Source organism: Ctenopharyngodon idella, chromosome 4 (assembly GCF_019924925.1).
Source record: "Ctenopharyngodon idella isolate HZGC_01 chromosome 4, HZGC01, whole genome shotgun sequence".
NCBI lineage: Eukaryota > Metazoa > Chordata > Actinopteri > Cypriniformes > Xenocyprididae > Ctenopharyngodon > Ctenopharyngodon idella.
Genome location: NC_067223.1, coordinates 20259005 through 20278535, shown reverse-complemented (window position 1 = coordinate 20278535; position 19531 = coordinate 20259005). Strand labels below are relative to the sequence as shown.

Here is a 19531-nt window from a genome sequence, read left to right as displayed (position 1 = left end):
TTACAGCAAAATTTGAATTGTCTCCATAGTTAAAGTCCACTGTTGCCACTACAATTTTGACCACAATTTGGCCGACTAAGACAAATGTTGCAAATCCTAAAAGATTCTTCTGATCCTAGGATAAAATCTTTGAATCGTTAGTTTTGATTATTAGTTTGACATTCAACGACAGCCAAATAATGATTGTTGCGATCAAATTTGACCTCCGACGAAATTCTGGCAGTGTCAGAAGATTTGATTCACAGTCCTGCAGCGGGAAATGTACAATGACTGTCAAATTGTCTTCGTTTTTCAAGACAAGCCATGACCAAATTAGAGATTTCTTTGTAGCCACCATTTAAATCCCATGTGTAATGCAGCTCACTTTCACCTAATGTGTCATTGTGCGTTCGTTTTTTTTTTTTTTTTTTTCAACGAGTCTTGACTGTATATGACAATAATGACAACTGAGATTTTACAGTGTGACAAGGCTTACAGCGGGGATTGTATTCATACAGTCTGACAAGAAACTAGTCGCTGCTTCTCTTATCCACTTCACTAGATTACTAATACCCCAAATTCTGAGTATAGACCATCAACTGTGAAGGCTGAGAAGTTTGAGTTTCATTCCTCTTCTATGTCCTACCTGGAGTATGTGACAAGGAGAGGAGATGGTTAATTCCTAGGCAAAGGCAGTACTAGAATGGTCCTGTCCCACCACTGTTAAGGAACTGCAGAGATTTTTGGGGTTCACAAACCTCTATAGGAGATTTATCCAGTGCTTCAACAGTGCAGCGGCATCTCTTACCACACTACTCAAAGGACGAGAGGATAAAGGCAAACTTAACTGGAATCTGGTTGCATCACTTTGCCTTTTTTGACTTGAGACATGCTGTACTTCAGCACCTACTCTGCATCATCCAGATCCCGCTTTGCCTTTTGTTGTAGAGGTGGATGCTTCAGACACAGGTCTCTATGCAAAACTTTCTCAAAAACACTCTCCTCAGTGGAACGCAAATACGATGTCAGCAACTGTGAACTGTTGGACATGAAAGCCACCTTTGAGGAATGGCGTCACTGGTCGGAGGGAGTGAGACATCTGTTTTTGGTTTTAACTGATCGTTGCAACTTTGGGGTCAGCCAAAAGGCTCAAGCTAGGTGAGCGCCCTTTTTACTAGTCGATTTTTTTTATTACCTACAGTCTGGATCAAAGAACTGCAAAGCTGATGCTCTCTCTCGCATTCATGATTCTGTAATGCACTCTCAAGAGCAGAACCCTCTAGTTTTCCCCTCTGTAGGCCCCTTGAGATAGCAGATTATGGAGGAGATTGAGCAGGCGCTGCTTCACAATCCAGCTCTGGCTTATTGCCCTCCTAGCAAGATTTATGTACCTCCTCCTCTCCAAGTGTGAGTACTTTAATGAGTAGACGTTTATTTGTTCTTGGGCCATCCTGGAATTCCAGTGTCCATCAGGTTACTAACACAGGGTGTCTGCGTATCCTTAAAATGTATTGAATATGTGTTTCAATTAAATACATGTTTCAATTAGTCTTAAATATGTTTATTTTCACTCTTTGCTCTCTGAAATCTTAAAACCATGTTAATGTGTTGTGCCAGGTCTACACCCAGTTCAGTTCTCCTGCACTTGAACGATCAAATGCACACGACTTGAGTATTCACTTATACACAGTTGGTTATATCTTAAGTGAATGTAAATAGTAGGGAGAAAATTTGATGAATATCATTATATTAGATCTGTGCATTAAGACTTATCTAAAGTCACAACCTTCATGGTCTTTGGAATTTTAGACCCAGAATGCTACCTGGAGGACATGCATAGTTTAGCAGACCCTGTTTGACATTCTATTTTAAATATTATATAATTGAATATACAGTATCTCACAGAAGTGAGTACACCCCTCAAATTTTTGTGAATATTTTATTATATCTTTTCATGTGACAACACTGAAGAAATGACACTTTGCTACAATGTAAAGTAGTGAGTGTACAGCTTGTATAACAGTGTAAATTTGCTGTCCCCTCAGAGCTCCACAGGTTGCCACTAGAGTCCTCTTCCACGCCTCCATGACGACATCACGGAGCTGGTGGATGTTAGAGACCTTGCGCTCCTCCACCTTCTATTTGAGGATGCCCCACAGATGCTCAATAGGGTTTAGGTCTGGAGACATTCTTTAGCAAGGCATTGGAATGACATGGAGCCATTATACCCTTCTCTTGCTTGTAAAAATACATAGAAGGTTCCTGCTATGCAGATCAGCAGTGTACTGTTTTCTGGCATCTTTACTGGATTAGTGGATAGCAACCATTTTCCCAAAACCATGTAAAACATAAAATTACCATACTTGATACGTTGAGAGTATGAAGACGGGCATTCAAAGTGTATTGTGAAATTACTTGTACAAAAATCTTTCTCCTTTGGCCAAACCTAAAGCTACATTAATGTGTTTTATGCCAAATGAAAGCTTATTATTGCAGTTTACAGTGAGCCCAATGACTTTGCTGTATCTTGTTCAGAAAGTAAAAGAGCAAAGGTTAAAATGGCCTCGTTTTAAATACATTTAGTTTTGTAGAATTTACACAAATTCATCCAGTTCTCTAAAAAAGTGAAAATTACAGAGTGGCTTATAAACTGAGCGATAAATAGAGTAAATATATGTTTACTTTTGCGCTTCCGCATTCCTCAACATGTCATGTGTCAGGTCACGGGTTACTCATTCGCCATAAATTAATGCGTATGGCCATCTGTCAGAAGCTAGTTATTTTAGTTTAGAAAGTTTTAAATATAGATATTTTTCTTATACAAATGCATTGTTTCACTTCAGAAGGCCTTTATTAACCCCTTGGAGCCGTGTGGATATCTTTTATGATAGATTGATGCACTTTTTTAGGCTTCAAAATATCATCCTCTATGAACTCTCATTATAAACCTTGGAAGAGCCACGACATTATTTAATATAACTCTTGATTGTATTCGTCTAAATGAAGAAAGATCCTATTAACTTAGACAGTGGATCAACTTTCATTAAAAGTTGATCAGGAAACCTAAACCCAATGCTAAACCTTAAATTTACTTCAAAACGTCATGTCATTGTGTACTATGTTGTGGAAGTTAACACTTTTTGGACGCACGTCGAATCACGGCAGAAGCTCATTATTTTATTAAGATATATATAGGATATTTTTAAATATATTTCCGACTGTGTTCATCTGAAAAAGATTGTCATATATACCTAGGATGGCTTGAGGGTGAGTAAATCATGGGATAATTTTCTTTTTTGGGTGAACTATCCCTTTAAAGCATCAAAGCCAACAACATTGTTGTATGTTATACAATAATCCTATACCCAATAAGCTACTGAAAGTGGAGTTTCCTATTATCTCAGAATCTCTTCTCAATTTTGACAGTCCAAAAAAGCTGGCAGTTATCAAACCACTTGACCCAAGTGAACGGGTTTATTATGGGTCAATCCCAAATCTGCCATTCAAGTCTAAAATATTTTTTTTTTAAATTGCGTTCTCTCAACCAGTGTTCATTTTGGCAGCCATTTTGATACCTATTTTATATGTAATGTTTAGACAAATTTTCTCTCTTTAGACCAATTCATTTAAGCTTATGAGATATTTAAATCTAGGTAACAGGCTGTATTGACATTGCAATCTTCGCAGTAGCATTTGTGCAATTCTACATATCCCTTCTCCTTAGTTGGATAGGTTTTTTCACATAAACTGGATATTCTTATTGAACTACATCCTATATTAATTATATTTGAAGTTTCTGAAGAATTTTTGAGACTTGTATGGGTGCAACAACAATTTGTTTCGTATGGGTTAATATTTGATATAGATATAGCCAAAGGATGAGACGATACAATTGTTCACATTTCTACGATAAAGATATACCTGCCCACTTGACAGAAGGTTACTAGAGCTTTGAAAGTGAAGTGGGAACAATTCAACAGGAAAAGAGAAGAAATACAAAATACCTCACAAGACACAGGGAACTCACACATGATAACTAAGACAAAGTGAATGTGACTGTAGCCTGGTTTCCATCTAAGGATTTTTTTTGCGAAAAAAGATTTAGTGCTTTAAAATGTTAAGCTGATGGAAATGCCATAAAATTTCTCAAATGTCGACAAAATATTTTTCCATTTATTTTTAGCGCATAAAATCTATTTCTATGAGTTTGGAAACACTTTTTGTCGAGAAAAGGGGCTTTAACGTGAATAAATGTGGTGTCACATAACAGAATTAGCATATAATAAAATCTCTGCAGCTCAACAAAAATAGGTTGTATTGTATTGTATGCTTTATCAGTTGGAGTTTTCAACGCTGACAAAAAAAGGTAAATAATAAAAGTACTGTCGTGAAATCGTGAGTCTATTTCGATTTCATGATCAGAAGCGGTTCTAGGCTACATGACAAATGAAAATCGCAAACATGACACTTGTAAATAAAATAATTTTATAAGTTCAATTGATCTCAAATAAATTTGGAAAATAAAGTAGTTGACTACAAAAATCTTTAATACAATTTTAGAAATGTTATGTGAGAATAAGACTCAGAAAGCTAATGTAGACCACTTAAAAAAGGTAAAAATACAAATAAAATGGTTTAGTACTCAGCTCCATCTGTCTCTGGAAAAAAATAAATTAACACTGTTTTGATTGGTTTGGTGTTATTGAATTATGAAACCAGAACAAATAACATTTTTTTTTTGTTTGTTTGTTTTTTTGCTTTGAATATGTTCTTGGCCGCGTCAAACCGCAACAAGACGTTAAAGTTTATTGTAGTAAGCAAAGACTGAATATTTCACTGTACCAGTTTGCATACTGGACAATTGAGTTGCTCTGTGTTCAAACCTGCAATACAAAGAGAGGATGTTTTTATGTTCTAAGTTATTTTTTGTGTGTTTTAATAGTTTTTGCTATGGTTCTATATATATATATATATATAATGCATCAAACATTTGTAAATGAATTATTATTGGAAAAAAATTACCAACCAACCACTGGAATAAATGGTTTCTGCACTCAATCATGACTGTTTTGCCTTTTAGACAGAATTTCACATATGACTCCTTTATTGGTAGTTATTTTCAGTACATCGCTGTGCAACATATATATTTAAATAAGTACATTTCACAGCTGGATACCTCTGGATATATATATATATATATATATATATATATATATATATATATATATATATATAAATTAATTTATCTTTGATTTCTGTATGTAAATACATTTCTATCCAATTAAATTTCTATGAACTATACAGGACTTTTATTTTGGATTGGTGGTGTGATGTCATAAGGCTGCGCCGGACTCCAGTGTCTGTGATACGGTTGATGAAAGGTTTGTGTTTTAAGCAGTTTCAGTGTTTAAATAAATACAAAGCATTCAGTCTATTTTATAGTTTTACAAGTGGTGTAAAGTAAATTAAATATTTTTTAATGTCACATTGTAATGCATTAATTAAATATTATTTTGAGTAGAACATCTCTACACACGAGTGACAGAAAAGGTGCGTCTTGTTTCTCTCCATGTATCTTGAATCATTTTATCACAAATTCGGTGATGAAGAAAAATAGCTTTTCATTTCTCTGAGCTGAACTGAACCAATTATTTCCCAAAATGATTCAGTGATTCGAAGCACTTGCTGCTCAAAACAGGAAACACAAATGACAACTTTTACAAACAAATCACAAATGTTTTCATGAATCAATTAAATGTGATCTACAAATCATTAAATATCAAATATAAGTCATAAATGCTGAAATATGAACTTTCAATACACATTTTTCTTGACTACTGAACTACACTGTCAAAGCTTTTTGTCTTGTTTCCAGTCAATATCTAAATCCTTAAATTCAGATGCTTTTACTAGATAAGTAAAATTACAAAATATATTTTCTTGTTTTCTAGAAAAACTTTCTTACTCCACAGTAACTTGTCATTGTAGTTATCTAATAAAAGCATCTAGATTTAAAAATTTGTAGCTATTTGGACTGGGAACAAGCCTAAAAATACTAAGAAAAGCATTTTTTGCAGTGTAGGAACTGATTGAGACGCACCTAGAGATTTATTTTAGGTTTATTTTTCTTTCTGTTGATTATTCTCATCTTAAACATGACAAATTGTTTAAACACACAGAAAAACTCCTGGTGAAGCAACTGAGATCCATGTGACACTTTTATAAAGATGGCGTTTATTAAAGAGGAGAGTGAGGACATGAAGGTTGACGAAGTATTCAGTCTGAAACAAGAAGAGACTGATGAACAATCAAAGATGGCATTTATTAAAGAGGAGAGTGAAGGCATAAGGATTGAAGAAGTATTCAGTTTGAAACAAGAAGATCCTGAGGAACAAACAGGTTGGTTTCATTCTCAAAGCTGAACTCAGTCATTTGATCCTTAAATTGTCCAGCTCTACAGAAATGAATGATATTTTTGAAGAATGTCATATGAGTGTCATAATTAAAGACTTTTTGTTTAGTCATGTGATCTCAACATGTCAGACAAAACCAGTGTTCTACTAGAAGTAGCAATATACTGTTATCAAACATCTGACGCCGTCCACACTGCTAAGAAGAGCGTTTAGATAAATATGTGTTGCGCACTTTCCTCTTAACCCTTTATCGGGCGAAGAACCATATTTGCTAACTTAATCGAACATTCACAATCGCCTCTTTGTGAGCTCGTATAAGCGCATGGATATCTCTCAGGCAATCAACGGATATCAGTCTGCATCACAGATGATCATTGCATCTGACCAATCAGGAGTTGCCCGGGGCATTTCAAACTTCAGCGTCATTCCAGAATTTGTGAAGTACGAATCTACATGCCTACCTATGGTAAGAACAATGGTAAGATTATGAAACTCACACATTATATGGTTGAATAGTTGTGTTAAATGTTGAGATAGATGTTGTTTCTAGAATTAGTGGACGTTGTGGCGTGAAAAATGGTGTGATCATATTTGATCATGCGCCCTGTTCAGGTAAAACTAGCGCAAGTGACAGCATGTCCATTTTCTTAGACATACACCTGATGCATCTATTCAGCCATAATAATATATATTTTGTTTTTTTACAAATAATGCATTATAACGTAGGATAATAGTAATAGTGCATTGAATGTTGCCACAGGTTTGTATAACATTTTTCAGTAATCCAGTGGGAAACTTAAACCATTTATTGAAAAGATCAAGCCATAAATAGTGAAATATGTGTAAGTATGGTCAGTTTTTTGACCTTATAACAGTGTTTAATATACTTAAATAGCATATATTGATGTTTATTTTTACTGTGAGCCTCATTACTGCTAAAATAAGTGGTACAACTAGTACTTATAGTACTATTTTTCACTTTCATTATTATGCAAATGCATTATTATGTAGCCACAGGTTTGTATAACGTTATACATTGATCCAGAAGGAAACCATTTATTAAAATTATCAATCCATAAAGAGTTAAATATGTTTAACTTACAACAGTTTTTATTATTATTATAATTATTACTACTAACCCAGTTTATATTATTGTGGCATATATTGGTGTTTATTTTTACTATGTGTCTTATTACTGCTAATATAAGTGGTTACACCAGTTCTTAGTGCTATTTTTAACTTCTTATTATATATTTACAATATATACGTCAATATTCTTTGTTTTTAGTAAATCAGCACTTCATTGTTACTGTTTTCCTTCACAAATAAGTCAAAGTGGGCTTGAAATTGACTCAAAAACGTATTCACTTTTCTTTTGTAGCTGTCTACTCGGCTCTTCTATGGAAAGAGGCCGATTGTTGTTGTGCCAGCCAATGAGGGCGCCGACAAAGAGGACGATGACGTGGCAGACCCTGACTTCATCCCACCTACCCACAATCTGGACACTCCATGCCTGAGTCACATGGGCCCCTCTGCCAAGAGGAAGTGTATGCGCCCTGCAGTGGAGGAGCTTGAGGACGAGGACTACAACAATGACGAGAACGAGGATGAAGACCACACAGCACCACACGCCAAGGGGCTCACCAAGAAGGGGAAGCCAGCAGCCAACAACCTGGAAGAAGGTTGACCTGGGCAACCAAGCCCTGCCCAATACCAGCACTTTCCCCCTGACTTCATTGAGACTCCATATGATTACTTTACCAGGTACTTCAGCCCCCATGTCAAGCAGCATATAACATACCAAACCAACTTGCATGCGACCCAGAAGATTGTCAACAACACCTTGACCACCACTGAAGATAAGATGATGACCTTTGACTACTGGGCAATGGAGACCAGTGTCCCTCAAGTTGCAAACCTCATGTCATCTAAGAGGTTCAGGCTGATGAGAAGGCTTGTCCAGTTTACTGACAACACCCAGATCCCTGGCACCATTGACAAATTCTTCAAAGTCCGGCCACTGTTCAGACTCCTGGTTACTGCCTTCAGGAGTGAGCCAAAGACCCCCAAGCAGTCTGTGGATGAGGTTATGGTTGCCTACAAAGGCAAGACAGCTGGCAACCTGAGGCAATACATCAAGAACAAGCCAGACAAATGGGGATTTAAGTTGTTTGCCAGGACTTCTGAGGATGGCTTTATTCATGACCTGGTGCTATACAAGGGCAAAACTACGCTGGAGGCCCATGGTGTCCCCATGACGCCTGAACAACAAGCCATGGGTGTCACCAGCCAGATAGTCTCCGTCCTGGCCAGCACCATGTCCTCATCCACCACCACCGCCATCTTTGCAGACAACTTCTTCACCAGCCTGCTGTCATCAAGAGCTACAACGCCAACATAGGGTGCATTGACAAGAGTTACATGCTGGTCCACCTCTACCGCATCCCTATGAAATCCAAGAGGTGGTACATGCGGATGTTTGCATACGCAATAAACGTCAGCCTGGATCATGTACAGACGGGACAGCAAGGCTCTTCCTGTGGATGGCCTGTCGTTAAAGAACTTCTGGATCCAGGTGTTCAGGGGTTGCAGCATCCAGAGGCAAGTCATGTCTCGCCCCTGAAGGAGCTCATCATTTCCATGCGCCCCCAGCACCTCTGATGATGTCCCCAAGCCTGTCCGGGGACACCAAAGCCACACCCCAGATGCTTCTGAGCGGTTTGACATGTCCCTGTTCCATGCCCCCTTCTACACCAACCGCCAGACCTGCAAGTTCTGCAGCAGGAAGGGGGCAATATTGAGGTCAAATGTTTTCTGCAGGGTCTGTAAGATCCACCTGTGCCTCAATATTGATCACAACTGCTTTATCAAGTACCATGAAGCAGATGAAGCAGTTGTCTGAGTGACTGGACTTGAATTATGACACGTGAAAAAGAGAAAATGTTCCTAAATAAATATTCTATTAAGTTTATATGTTTTAATAATTTTTTTAAATGTTTTATGTGTCTTATATATATCCACTTTTTGGAAAACAAATTACCCTGGTTTGTCGAAGTAGTTGCAATGTTCTTAAAATAAAATAATAAAGTTGTTAAATATTCTATGAAGTTTATATATGTTTAATGTATTTATTTATATTTTATATATGTGTCTTATATTTTAAATATATACACTTATTGGGAAAAAATTACCATAGACTGGCGAGGAACCATATATGGTAACTTCATTGACCTTGATTTGCAACATTTTTTTTTTTTAGTTACAAAAGTTCAAAAGTTTTGTAATAACCTCCTCTAATTAGTAAATCACACAAGGTCCCCAGATAATCACAGATAATCACAGATAATAGCACTTCATCAAGGCCACATTTTGAAATGGCCCGTTTATATCCATACTAATCAAAAACGTTGAGCTTTTGCATAATTATTAATCTAGAGCAGTGGTGCCCAACCCTGCTCCTGGAGAGCTACCATCCTGCAGATTTCAGCTTCAACCCCAATCAAACACACCTGAATCAGCTAATCAAGGAGTGCAGGGTTGCTTGATAATTACAGACAGGTGTGTTGGAGCAGGACTGTACACCCCTGCTCTAGAGAGTCCAGAGAATTATACTGCATTGGTTTTATTCAGATTGAGCAAAATATTCTAGAATACTTAATGAACGAATTGTTTGATGTTAGAGTTAGGAAAACTAACAAATGATATCAACATTATATGATCAAAGATGGAAAAGGCCATTTACAGTTAATACAGGCAATTTATCATAGAAAATATATGGTTTTTACAGTTTTTTGTTATAGCACCACCTATTGCCCGACCTCCACCATATGCGCATCAAATTTGGTCTTGATCGGACTAACGATTTCTAAGATATTCGCAAAAGTTCATTAAGCGCTAAATCACAAATTTGCACACACCATAAGGCGAAACCTAGCATGTTTCCCATGAAAATAGTTATGAGCATTTGAAAATTTAATTTTACCACTAGGTGGCACTAGCTCAAAACTTCTCAGGCTCCTTCAGGACACTGTGCCATAATGAGTTTCATTCCGATCGGCCTCCATTAACCTTTGCTCTGTCCAAATACCCACACTTGCGGTCTTGGCCACTTGAGAGCACGTGCATACGACAGGAAGTAAGTGCACAAGACTGTCCCATGTCTTAAAAATGCTCTAGTGCATTGCTCTTAATGCACACTAAACCCACACAATCTTGAATACTGCTTCGGAGCGGTATTCAGGGCTAAGCATATCCCATCGTGCATTATGTTCGGGAATACACGCTCCGAAATTGTGAGATGTCCAGGAAAACATTCGACTGCAAGTTAAAATAATTATATATTACATACAATTTGGTAGTAAAATTTAAAGTGTTGCACATTTTATTTATGTAAAGATGAGTAGGCTATGTGTATTTTGTACATCATTTGCAACTGCTTTTTATCACTTGAAGCACCACAATTTCAAAATTGTCTTCTGTTACTGAAATGTTTGATCTGATGTCACTTTTATATTTTTAAGCTCTAAACAACAACTATAATAATATTGCAATAGATAATTTATCAGATTTTTAAAATATTTTTATTGTTGAGACCCATTCAAAAGTATGGAATGTGTGACATTTAAAAACTTGCAGAAATTAAGAAATTAATAAAATTTAAATTTAAAAATACAATTTATCTAGTTCTTTCTTTCTTTATATAGGCCTATGTGACCTTGAAGTAATCCAAAGTAATCAGATTACATTACTTTTATATTGTGGTACTTGGATTACGTTACTGAATACTTTTTTTTATGAAGTAATTTGTAACTGTAACGGAATACATTTTTAAAGTAACCCTCCCAAGCCTGTGCATAGTCAGTGCAGGGAAGAGGTATATGATTTTATCCAATAGACAATTTAACCACCACTTTCAAGTTGCAGAAAGGTACTAAAGACCTCGTTAAAAAAGTCGACGTGACTGTAGTGGTTCAACCTTAATTTTATGAAGCGACGAGTATACTTTTTGTCCACAAAAACTAAACAAAAATAACTTTATTCAGCAATATCTTCTCTTCTGTGTCATTGTCGTACTCTGTTTATGTTCAGTGCTTTCAGGTTCTACGTCAGAACGCTGGCTCCTGCGTCATGTAATGAATTACAATGAATGAATTAATTAATTAGCTCAAATTATGGGTGAAATATATATAATTAAATCATAACGCGTTATGATCAATTATAATATAAATCGACCAAAAAAGGAATTATGCACATATATTGTGAATTAATTACAACGGATTATAATTAATTACATATATGGTTCAGAATTAGTTCTAGTTTAATAGTTAATTTAGAAAGACTGGTCTAGTTAGTCCAGCAAACTCTCAGTTTTCCTTATCGACTATTATAAAAGGAGATTATTCCTCTGGCCATGAGAAATCATTTCCTATTTTAGCATTAAAGCGTAAACCAGTTTGCAAAATCGAAACATAGAAGTGACTTGATTTTCTGAATGAGCAACAGAGACAATCGAGCATGAATATAATGGATTTAATATATGTAACTACAAATACATAGGCTATACAGCTAAATATACACAAAGAATACAAATATTTACAAAAGCGAAAGTAAAGACAGGAAAAGAGAGAAGACAAAGAGTAGCAAAACTTACAGACATTCCTTAAGAGCCAGCAAAGAATCAGTCTCACTTGGTTAGGTCATTTAACTTAGCGCATCTAAGATAGATAGAAGCGGTAGGCTACTTGCATGAGTTTTAAAAAGATACAGGTGAAGATTCAGGTAAGTTTGAACTGAGAACTTGAAAGTTTGCTTTGTCGAAGGTGGTCGTTCCAAAAAAGGAGAGGAGCGCGGTCGCCGAGATGTCCGGGAGAGACGTGCGTGTGGTTGTCTTTTAAGGACAAACAAGCCAAACCGCCTCCTTGGGTGAACAGCCAATGTCCAGCATGGATTTTGAGGAGGGAAAAGTTCTCTTTGTCTTGCCTTGCGGCTCAATTTGCATAATTTATGATGGTTTCAGAATTGATAACTTTTACTCCAAAAGACCTTAGAAATAGACTAATCCATGGTATCCTAACAGAACATACATAATTAATTAAAGCATCCTGAGAGGGTTCATTCAAGCCTAAACATGGCCGGGTTAAAAAGACATAAAGACATAGATACAGTCTTACACTCGCATATAAAGGTTTGGGGTACAATTCACACATCTATAGTCACAACTTAATATTAAATACATGATTAAAACTGAAATGCAGGCTTACAGGATTACATTTTAATCATATTTTGAATGTGACTTAAAGAGAGTCCTGGTATGTTCCTCTGTGTGTGCACGTACGTGTATTGGAGTTTGATGACGTCTGGAATGTGGCCGCGTGGCTTGCTGTAATTCGATCTGAGTTGATCGCAATCATTTGTCACAAGGGAGAGATTCGTGGGTCCATCGCCACGGCCATAAAATGTGTCACGTGAGCTGTTAATGTCAGCCAGGCCGGAGCCAATGTGAGATTTACAAACAAAAGTTCAAGAAGGTAAAACTTTAACAAAGTTTATAGTTGACTTGCTAGTCTGATCATGTGCAGACGCTACAGTCAGCATCACACACACACAACTCGGCCAATACTGAGCCGGCATTCTGACATAGAACCTGGAAGTGCTGAACATAAACAGCATACAACAATGACACCAAAGAAAATAAGAGAAGTCTAATGGGTGTGGAACAACATGAGGGTGAGAATTTATTTTTGGTTAAACTAACCCTTTAAAACAAACATCTACTGCTTCCTTGCTGACAAAAATATTGCTAATTTTATATTAATAAATCATCACAGAAAAATCCATGTGATTTTCCTGGGGGAAGGGGAAGTTTGTCCCATTTTCTTTTTTCCTCTAAATCTGTTGTGTTTTATCCCCCAGGAGACACAATAAATTGTATTTTTAGATCAGTCTATAATTAACTATATCTCCTGGGTCAAACTGCTTTTTTAATAATGGGTTTAACTGCCAGCTTGAAGGTTTTTGGGACATGTCCAATAAAAAGTTCAGAGTTAGCAGTATTGTGAAGAACAGTGGTTCTCAACTCTGGCCATCAAGGTCTCCTTTCCTGCAGAGATTAGCGCCAACATTGATCAAACTACACCTGCCTGTATTTTTCTAGTACTCCTAAAGACCTTGACTAGCTTGTTCATGTGTTTGATTAGGGTTGGAGGCAAACTCTGCAGAAAAGTTGATCTTGCGGGCCAGAGTTGAGAACCCCTAGTAAAGACATTCTTAGATTACATTTAACACCTCTTTTAGTAGCATAGTAGGTATAGGACAGAGATGTGAAATCCTGCTTCTGGAAGGCCATCATCTTGCAAAGTTTAGCTCCATCCTCAATTAAACACACCTGAACAAGCTAATAAATGTCTTTAGGAAACTTCAGAACCTTCCGGCAGGTGTATTGGGGAACGTAGGACATAGACCAGGAGACGGTTTGGACATCCCTAATATAGGATCTAGCATATATGTTGTTGGCTACCTTTTTTGATTAATCTGGGTTTAATTTTTTTTGTTGTTGTTTTTCATCTTAGATCTAATGGTGCTGAAAGAGGAGAGGGAATTACTCAATACAGAGAAAGATCAATATGAGAATCTTCATGATTTAATACCTGGAGAAAAATCTTTTAAATGCTCACAGACTGAAAAGACTTCCACACGAAAAAAAGCTCAAAAGTCAGGAACTAGAAGTTATTTCACTTGCATTCACTGTGGAAAATGTTTCAACCAACAAGGAAACCTTAAAGTCCACATGAGAATTCACACTGGAGAGAAGCCTAACAGATCCCCTCAGTGTGGAAAGAGTTTCAATCAAGATGGAAGCCTTAAAGTTCATAAGAGGGTTAACACTGGAAAGAGTCCCTTCACATGCCAACAATGTGGAAACAGTTTCACTCATAAAAGAAGTCTTAACAGGCACATGAGAGATCACACTGGAGAGAAGGCTTACGCATGCCCTCAGTGTGGAAAGAGTTTTAATAATCATGGAAACCTTATAGTGCACATGAGAATTCACACTAATGATAAGCCTTACACCTGCCAACAGTGTGGAAGAAGTTTCATCAGAAAAGGACACCTTAATTACCACATGAAAGTTCACACTGGAGAGAACCTGTTCACTTGCAAACAGTGTGGAAAGTGTGTCAGTCATAAATCAAGCCTTAAGAGGCACATGAGAGTTCACATTGGAGAGAGCCCTTTCACGTGCCAACAGTGTGGAAAGAGTTTCAGGCATAAATCAAGCCTTAAAATGCACATGAGAATTCACACTGGAGAGAGCTTTATAACTTGCCAACGGTGTGGAAAGAGTTTCCGTCGAAAATCAAGCCTTAACAGGCACATGAAAGTTCACATTGGAGAGAGAGCTTTCGCTTGCCAACAGTGTGGAAAGAGTTTCACTCAAAAAACAGGCCTTAACCGGCACATGAATGTTCACACTGGAGAGAGCCATTTCACTTGCCAACAGTGTGGAATAAGTTTCACTCAAAAAGGAAGCTTGAACAGGCACACAAGAATTCACACTGGAGAAAAGCCTTACACATGCCAAGAGTGTGGAGAGAGTTTTGCTCGACATGGAACTCTTCAAATTCACATGAGCGTTCACACTGGAGAGAAGCCTTACACATGCCTTCAATGTGGAAAGAGTTTCGATCGTCATGGAAACCTTAAGATCCACATGAGACTTCACAACGGAGAGAAGCCTTACACATGCTCTAAGTGTGGAAAGAGTTTCACTCAAAAAACACACCTTGAATTCCACATGAGGATTCACTCAAAAGAGAACTTTTGAATGTCACTAAGGTGAAACGAGTTTTACAGACAAGAAACACCTAATGTAATAACACCGGAGAGAAGCCTTTCATGTGTAAAGACTTGTAAATCTTGAGGTTCACATAAACTGGAAAATGGCACTGTTGTATTCTGTCGAGCTGCTTTAAAGCTGAGTTACACCTTGCAACATCAACACTGGTATCTGAACTGAATTAACAATAAACTAAATAACTACATTGCTGTCTTTTGTAGAACTGTTTACAGCTGAATTGACCTTCTTTTAAATTGATGAATGTCACACTGTTATAGATCTTAACTCACTTGAGCTAAATAAATGATTTTATTGTCTTTTAGAGCTGTTTTACAGCAAAATTTGAATTGTCTCCATAGTTAAAGTCCACTGTCCCACTGTACAATTTTAACAACAATTTGGCCATCTGTGACAAATTTTGCAAATCCTAAGATTCCTCTGATCCTTGGATAAAATCTTTGATTCGTTAGTTTTTATCGTTACTTTGACATTCACTGACAGCCGATTAATGATCATTGCAATCAGATTTGACTCACAATCCTGCAGCGTGACTTGTACGACAACTGTCAAATTGTCTTTGATTTTCAAGACAAGCCATGACAAATGAGAGATTTCTTTGTAGCCACCATTTAAATCCCATGTGTAATGCAGCTCACTTTCACCAAATGTGTCATTGGTTGATGATGTAAAAAATGTCGTTTTTTGTGTGTCCGTTGACTGTCATACATTCTGACAGTGTGACAAGGGTTACAGGGGGGATCGTATTCATACAGTCTGACAAGGAACTAGTCGCTGCTTCTCTTATCCACTTCACTAGATTGAGCATAGACCATCAACTGTGAAGGCTGAGAAGTTTGTTTCATTCCTCTTCTGTGTCCTACCTGGGGTTAGTGACAAGGAGAGGAGATGGATAATTCCTAGGCAAAGGCAGTACTAAAATGGTCCTGTTCCACCACTGTTAAGGAACTGCAGAGATTTTTGGGGTTTTCACAAACCTTTATAGGAGATTTATCCAGTACTTCAGCAGTGCAGCGGCATCTCTTACCACACTACTCAAAGGAGGAGAGGATAAAGGCAAACTTAACTGGAATCTGGTTGCATCACATTGCCTTTTCAGACATGAGACATGTTGTACTTCAGCACCTACTCTACATCATCCAGATCCCGCTTTGCCTTTTGTTGTAGAGGTGGATGCTTCAGACACAGGTCTCTATGCAATACTTTCTCAAAAACACTCTTCTCAGTGGAATGCAAATACAATGTCAGCCACCTTTGAGGAATGGCATCACTGGTCAGAGGGAGTGAGACATCTGTTTTTGGTTTTAACTGATCGTTGCAACTTTGGGGTCAGCCAAAAGGCTCAAGCTAGGTGAGCGCTCTTTTTCACTAGAGTAGATTTTTTTATTACCTACAGTCTGGCTCAAAGAACTGCAAAGCTGATGCTCTCTCTCGCATTCATGATTCTGTAATGCACTCCCAAGAGCAGAACCCTTTAGTTTTCCCCTCTGTAAAAGTAGGCCCCTTGAGATAGCAGATTATGGAGGAGGTTGAGCAGGCGCTGCTTCACAATCCAGCTCTGGATAATTGCCCTCCCAGCAAGATTTATGTACCTTGTCGTGGAAATTCCCAATACTAATCTGACTTCACCACTGATAATTCAAACAACCTCCAGTTGTCAATATAATATAAGACAATACTACAGTACCAATACAGTACAACAGTACCTTCGAGGTAATTCCCGTCCCGAATATAATACAATATAATACTACAGTATCGAGGTAATTCCCTTCTCGAATACTTCTAATACATTTCCAATACTTTGAGGTAATTCCCCTCCCGAAGTAAGGTGACGGCGTCCCGTCAAGAAGCTACTATCACTACCTCAATCACACATGAGCACACAGGTCTTTAGCATCTATACACTCTGACCGTCCTTCTCAGGTGTACGCTGCTCTAACACAGGATCATTAATACTAACTCAGAGTATTACAGCCTCACCCGTCCTGGAATTCCAGTGTACATCAGGTTACTAACACAGGGTGTCTGTGTATCCTTAAAATGTATTGAATATGTGTTTTAATTAAAATGTCTTAAATATGTTTATTTTCACTCTTTGCTCTCTGAAATCTTAAAACCATGTTAATGTGTTGTGCTAGGTCTGCACCCAATTCAGTTCTCCTGCACTTAAACGATCAAATGCACACGACTCAAAAATGACCAAAGAGTTTCGATAAAGAGACGCTGTGCAATATCATTGCGTCTGCTGCACCCATGGTATGGCAGCAAAGTTCCTTGATTATTACGCCGGAATGAGAGTATAGTTCCTAGACATATCGGCCTAGAAAATCACAACTTTTCATTTTCCGTCGGTCTTAATACATGATGTAACTACAGAAGAGTCAAGTTTTAAATAGGAAAAATATCGAAACTCTTTGGTCATTTTTGAGCGAGATGCTAACGGTCTAATCAGATTCAATGAACTATGCTAAGCTATGCTAAAAGTGGTACTGCCAGACCCAGAGATCGGCTGAATGGATTTGAAAACGGTAAAACTCAACTGTTTAACTCTAGGGGAGTTGGAAAATGAGCCTGTTTTCAAAAAAAAGTGGAGTGTTCCTTAAAAGTCCATGCTGATTATATCAGAGATGGCAGAGAGAATTATTCATTCCAGTGTCTGTTTCGCTTTAAAACACGAACTCTGTCATATTGTGTCATTGTATCTGAAGAGGGTGAGCCCTCCTGCCTCGCGCTGTTCCTGTCTGAACGGAACGTCAAAACATCCCATCACTGTATGGCCAGATGATATGAAAACTATGTTTCTCGGCTGGATAAAGCAAACCAGCTTCTTGATATGAAAGTTTTGATTGATGAGGATAACAATCAAAGTAAAGACGATTGCGGTGACGTGCAGAAGCACGCGTGAGTCTGTTATATTGATGGGCAAACAAATCATGTATGAGCACTCTCGACGCACTGATCGCACATTGTATTTATGCACAGACACATTTCAGCACGGACACTTTTCAGTACATTCACGTTGTTTTCACACACGTTCAGGATAATGTTTGGATTTGTCCTGTGTTTGTTGCTGTTAGGAATCGTTCTTTGTTTAAACTAAACTAATTTAAAACTTGCCAATTTAAACATTCATCCGTAAGACGCGAAAGAGAACTCGCACGCTCTGTGAGGAGATTTGTGTGTGCGCTAAGCCGAAGCACGTTCATGGAGAGCCGCGTCACAGCGCACAAATACTCTCACGCAAGTCTTGCACCTAAACGGACAAATTCACACAAAAATTGTCAACATTCCCATCTTAGCGAGTATCCTAACAAAAGTAGGTTATGTCTTAAGGGACAGCAGTCTAATATTCCTGCTCTCTTTTTTAATGTTAATCTAAAGACAAAAGATGACTTGACTGAATAGCTTTTGTAACTTAATGTTTCATCTTTATTTAATTATTCAAATAAGTTTATATACAGTTATTTTATATTTGATTACTACGTTCAATTTCTGTACCTGAAAACCATTGATAGATAGTTAAAAAACCTGTAAAGCATTGTTGATTTTTTTTGTACATAAATGTATGAATTATATTAAATATCATTTGGTTATTTGGTGTCCTTTTTTGGAAAGACAACTAAATTTAAGCTGAAAAATACAGTTTTGTGAAAATCACACTTCAATATGATGATTAGGCAATGATTGCAAAATGGACGTGTTAAACAAGATAAATGGTGTATGCTTAATTTCACGATAAGTGCGCGATTAATCGTGATTAAGGGTGTGCGATTAATCGCGATTAATATATATATATATATATATATATATGAGTAGGTAAATATAAGAACTACAATAACAAACCAAACATAAAGAAGAGATAAGGCACAGACAGTAGCCTACTGCCACCTAGTCCGACTCGCTTCAGCCACTGGATCACTGGGTTCACGTCGCTGTGGTCCTTGTCAGTTACAATAACTATAATCCTCACCAGCCACTTCTGCTTGGGATTCAGAAATCTCACTACATCATCAATGTGATTTCTGTAGACTACCTCCAATTGTTCAGCAGGAAAGCCTTTTACATTACATTGGGGTATAATTGGCATCCCCTAAAATATTTTGCACTGAAAAGACATGGAGCCACTGACTATTTTATGACATTTTTAAGTACAAATAGTGCGAGTAGTGTGTTCACACAGAAAATTCCAAAAAGAAAAAGTGCACTTTAAATACCCGGATGATGCACTAAATCAGGGGTGGGGAACATTGATCCTGGAGGGCCATTGTCCTGCAAGAGTTTAGCT

General features: G+C 37.4%; 2 protein-coding genes and 1 long non-coding RNA gene across 3 annotated transcripts in view; 1 reads left to right on the top strand and 2 right to left on the bottom strand.

The window, feature by feature from the left end:
- The window catches only part of LOC127511450 (oocyte zinc finger protein XlCOF6-like), an 832024-nt gene that overhangs the window by 584731 nt on the left and 227762 nt on the right, over window positions 1–19531 (bottom strand). The gene's annotated exons all lie outside the window — the stretch shown is intronic.
- LOC127510719 (uncharacterized) lies at window positions 389–18821 on the bottom strand. The gene is made up of 2 exons (XR_007929719.1): window positions 16499–18821; window positions 389–1038 (listed from the first exon to the last, which is right to left on the bottom strand). It is a non-coding gene; the product is annotated as an uncharacterized LOC127510719 (long non-coding RNA).
- Window positions 5284–15433, top strand: LOC127510635 (gastrula zinc finger protein XlCGF57.1-like). Its single transcript, XM_051890467.1, has 3 exons — window positions 5284–5360; window positions 6159–6378; window positions 13961–15433. The coding sequence occupies exons 2-3, from the start codon at window positions 6207–6209 to the stop codon at window positions 15214–15216; spliced, it is 1428 nt and encodes a 475-aa protein (XP_051746427.1). The 5' UTR covers window positions 5284–5360; window positions 6159–6206; the 3' UTR covers window positions 15217–15433.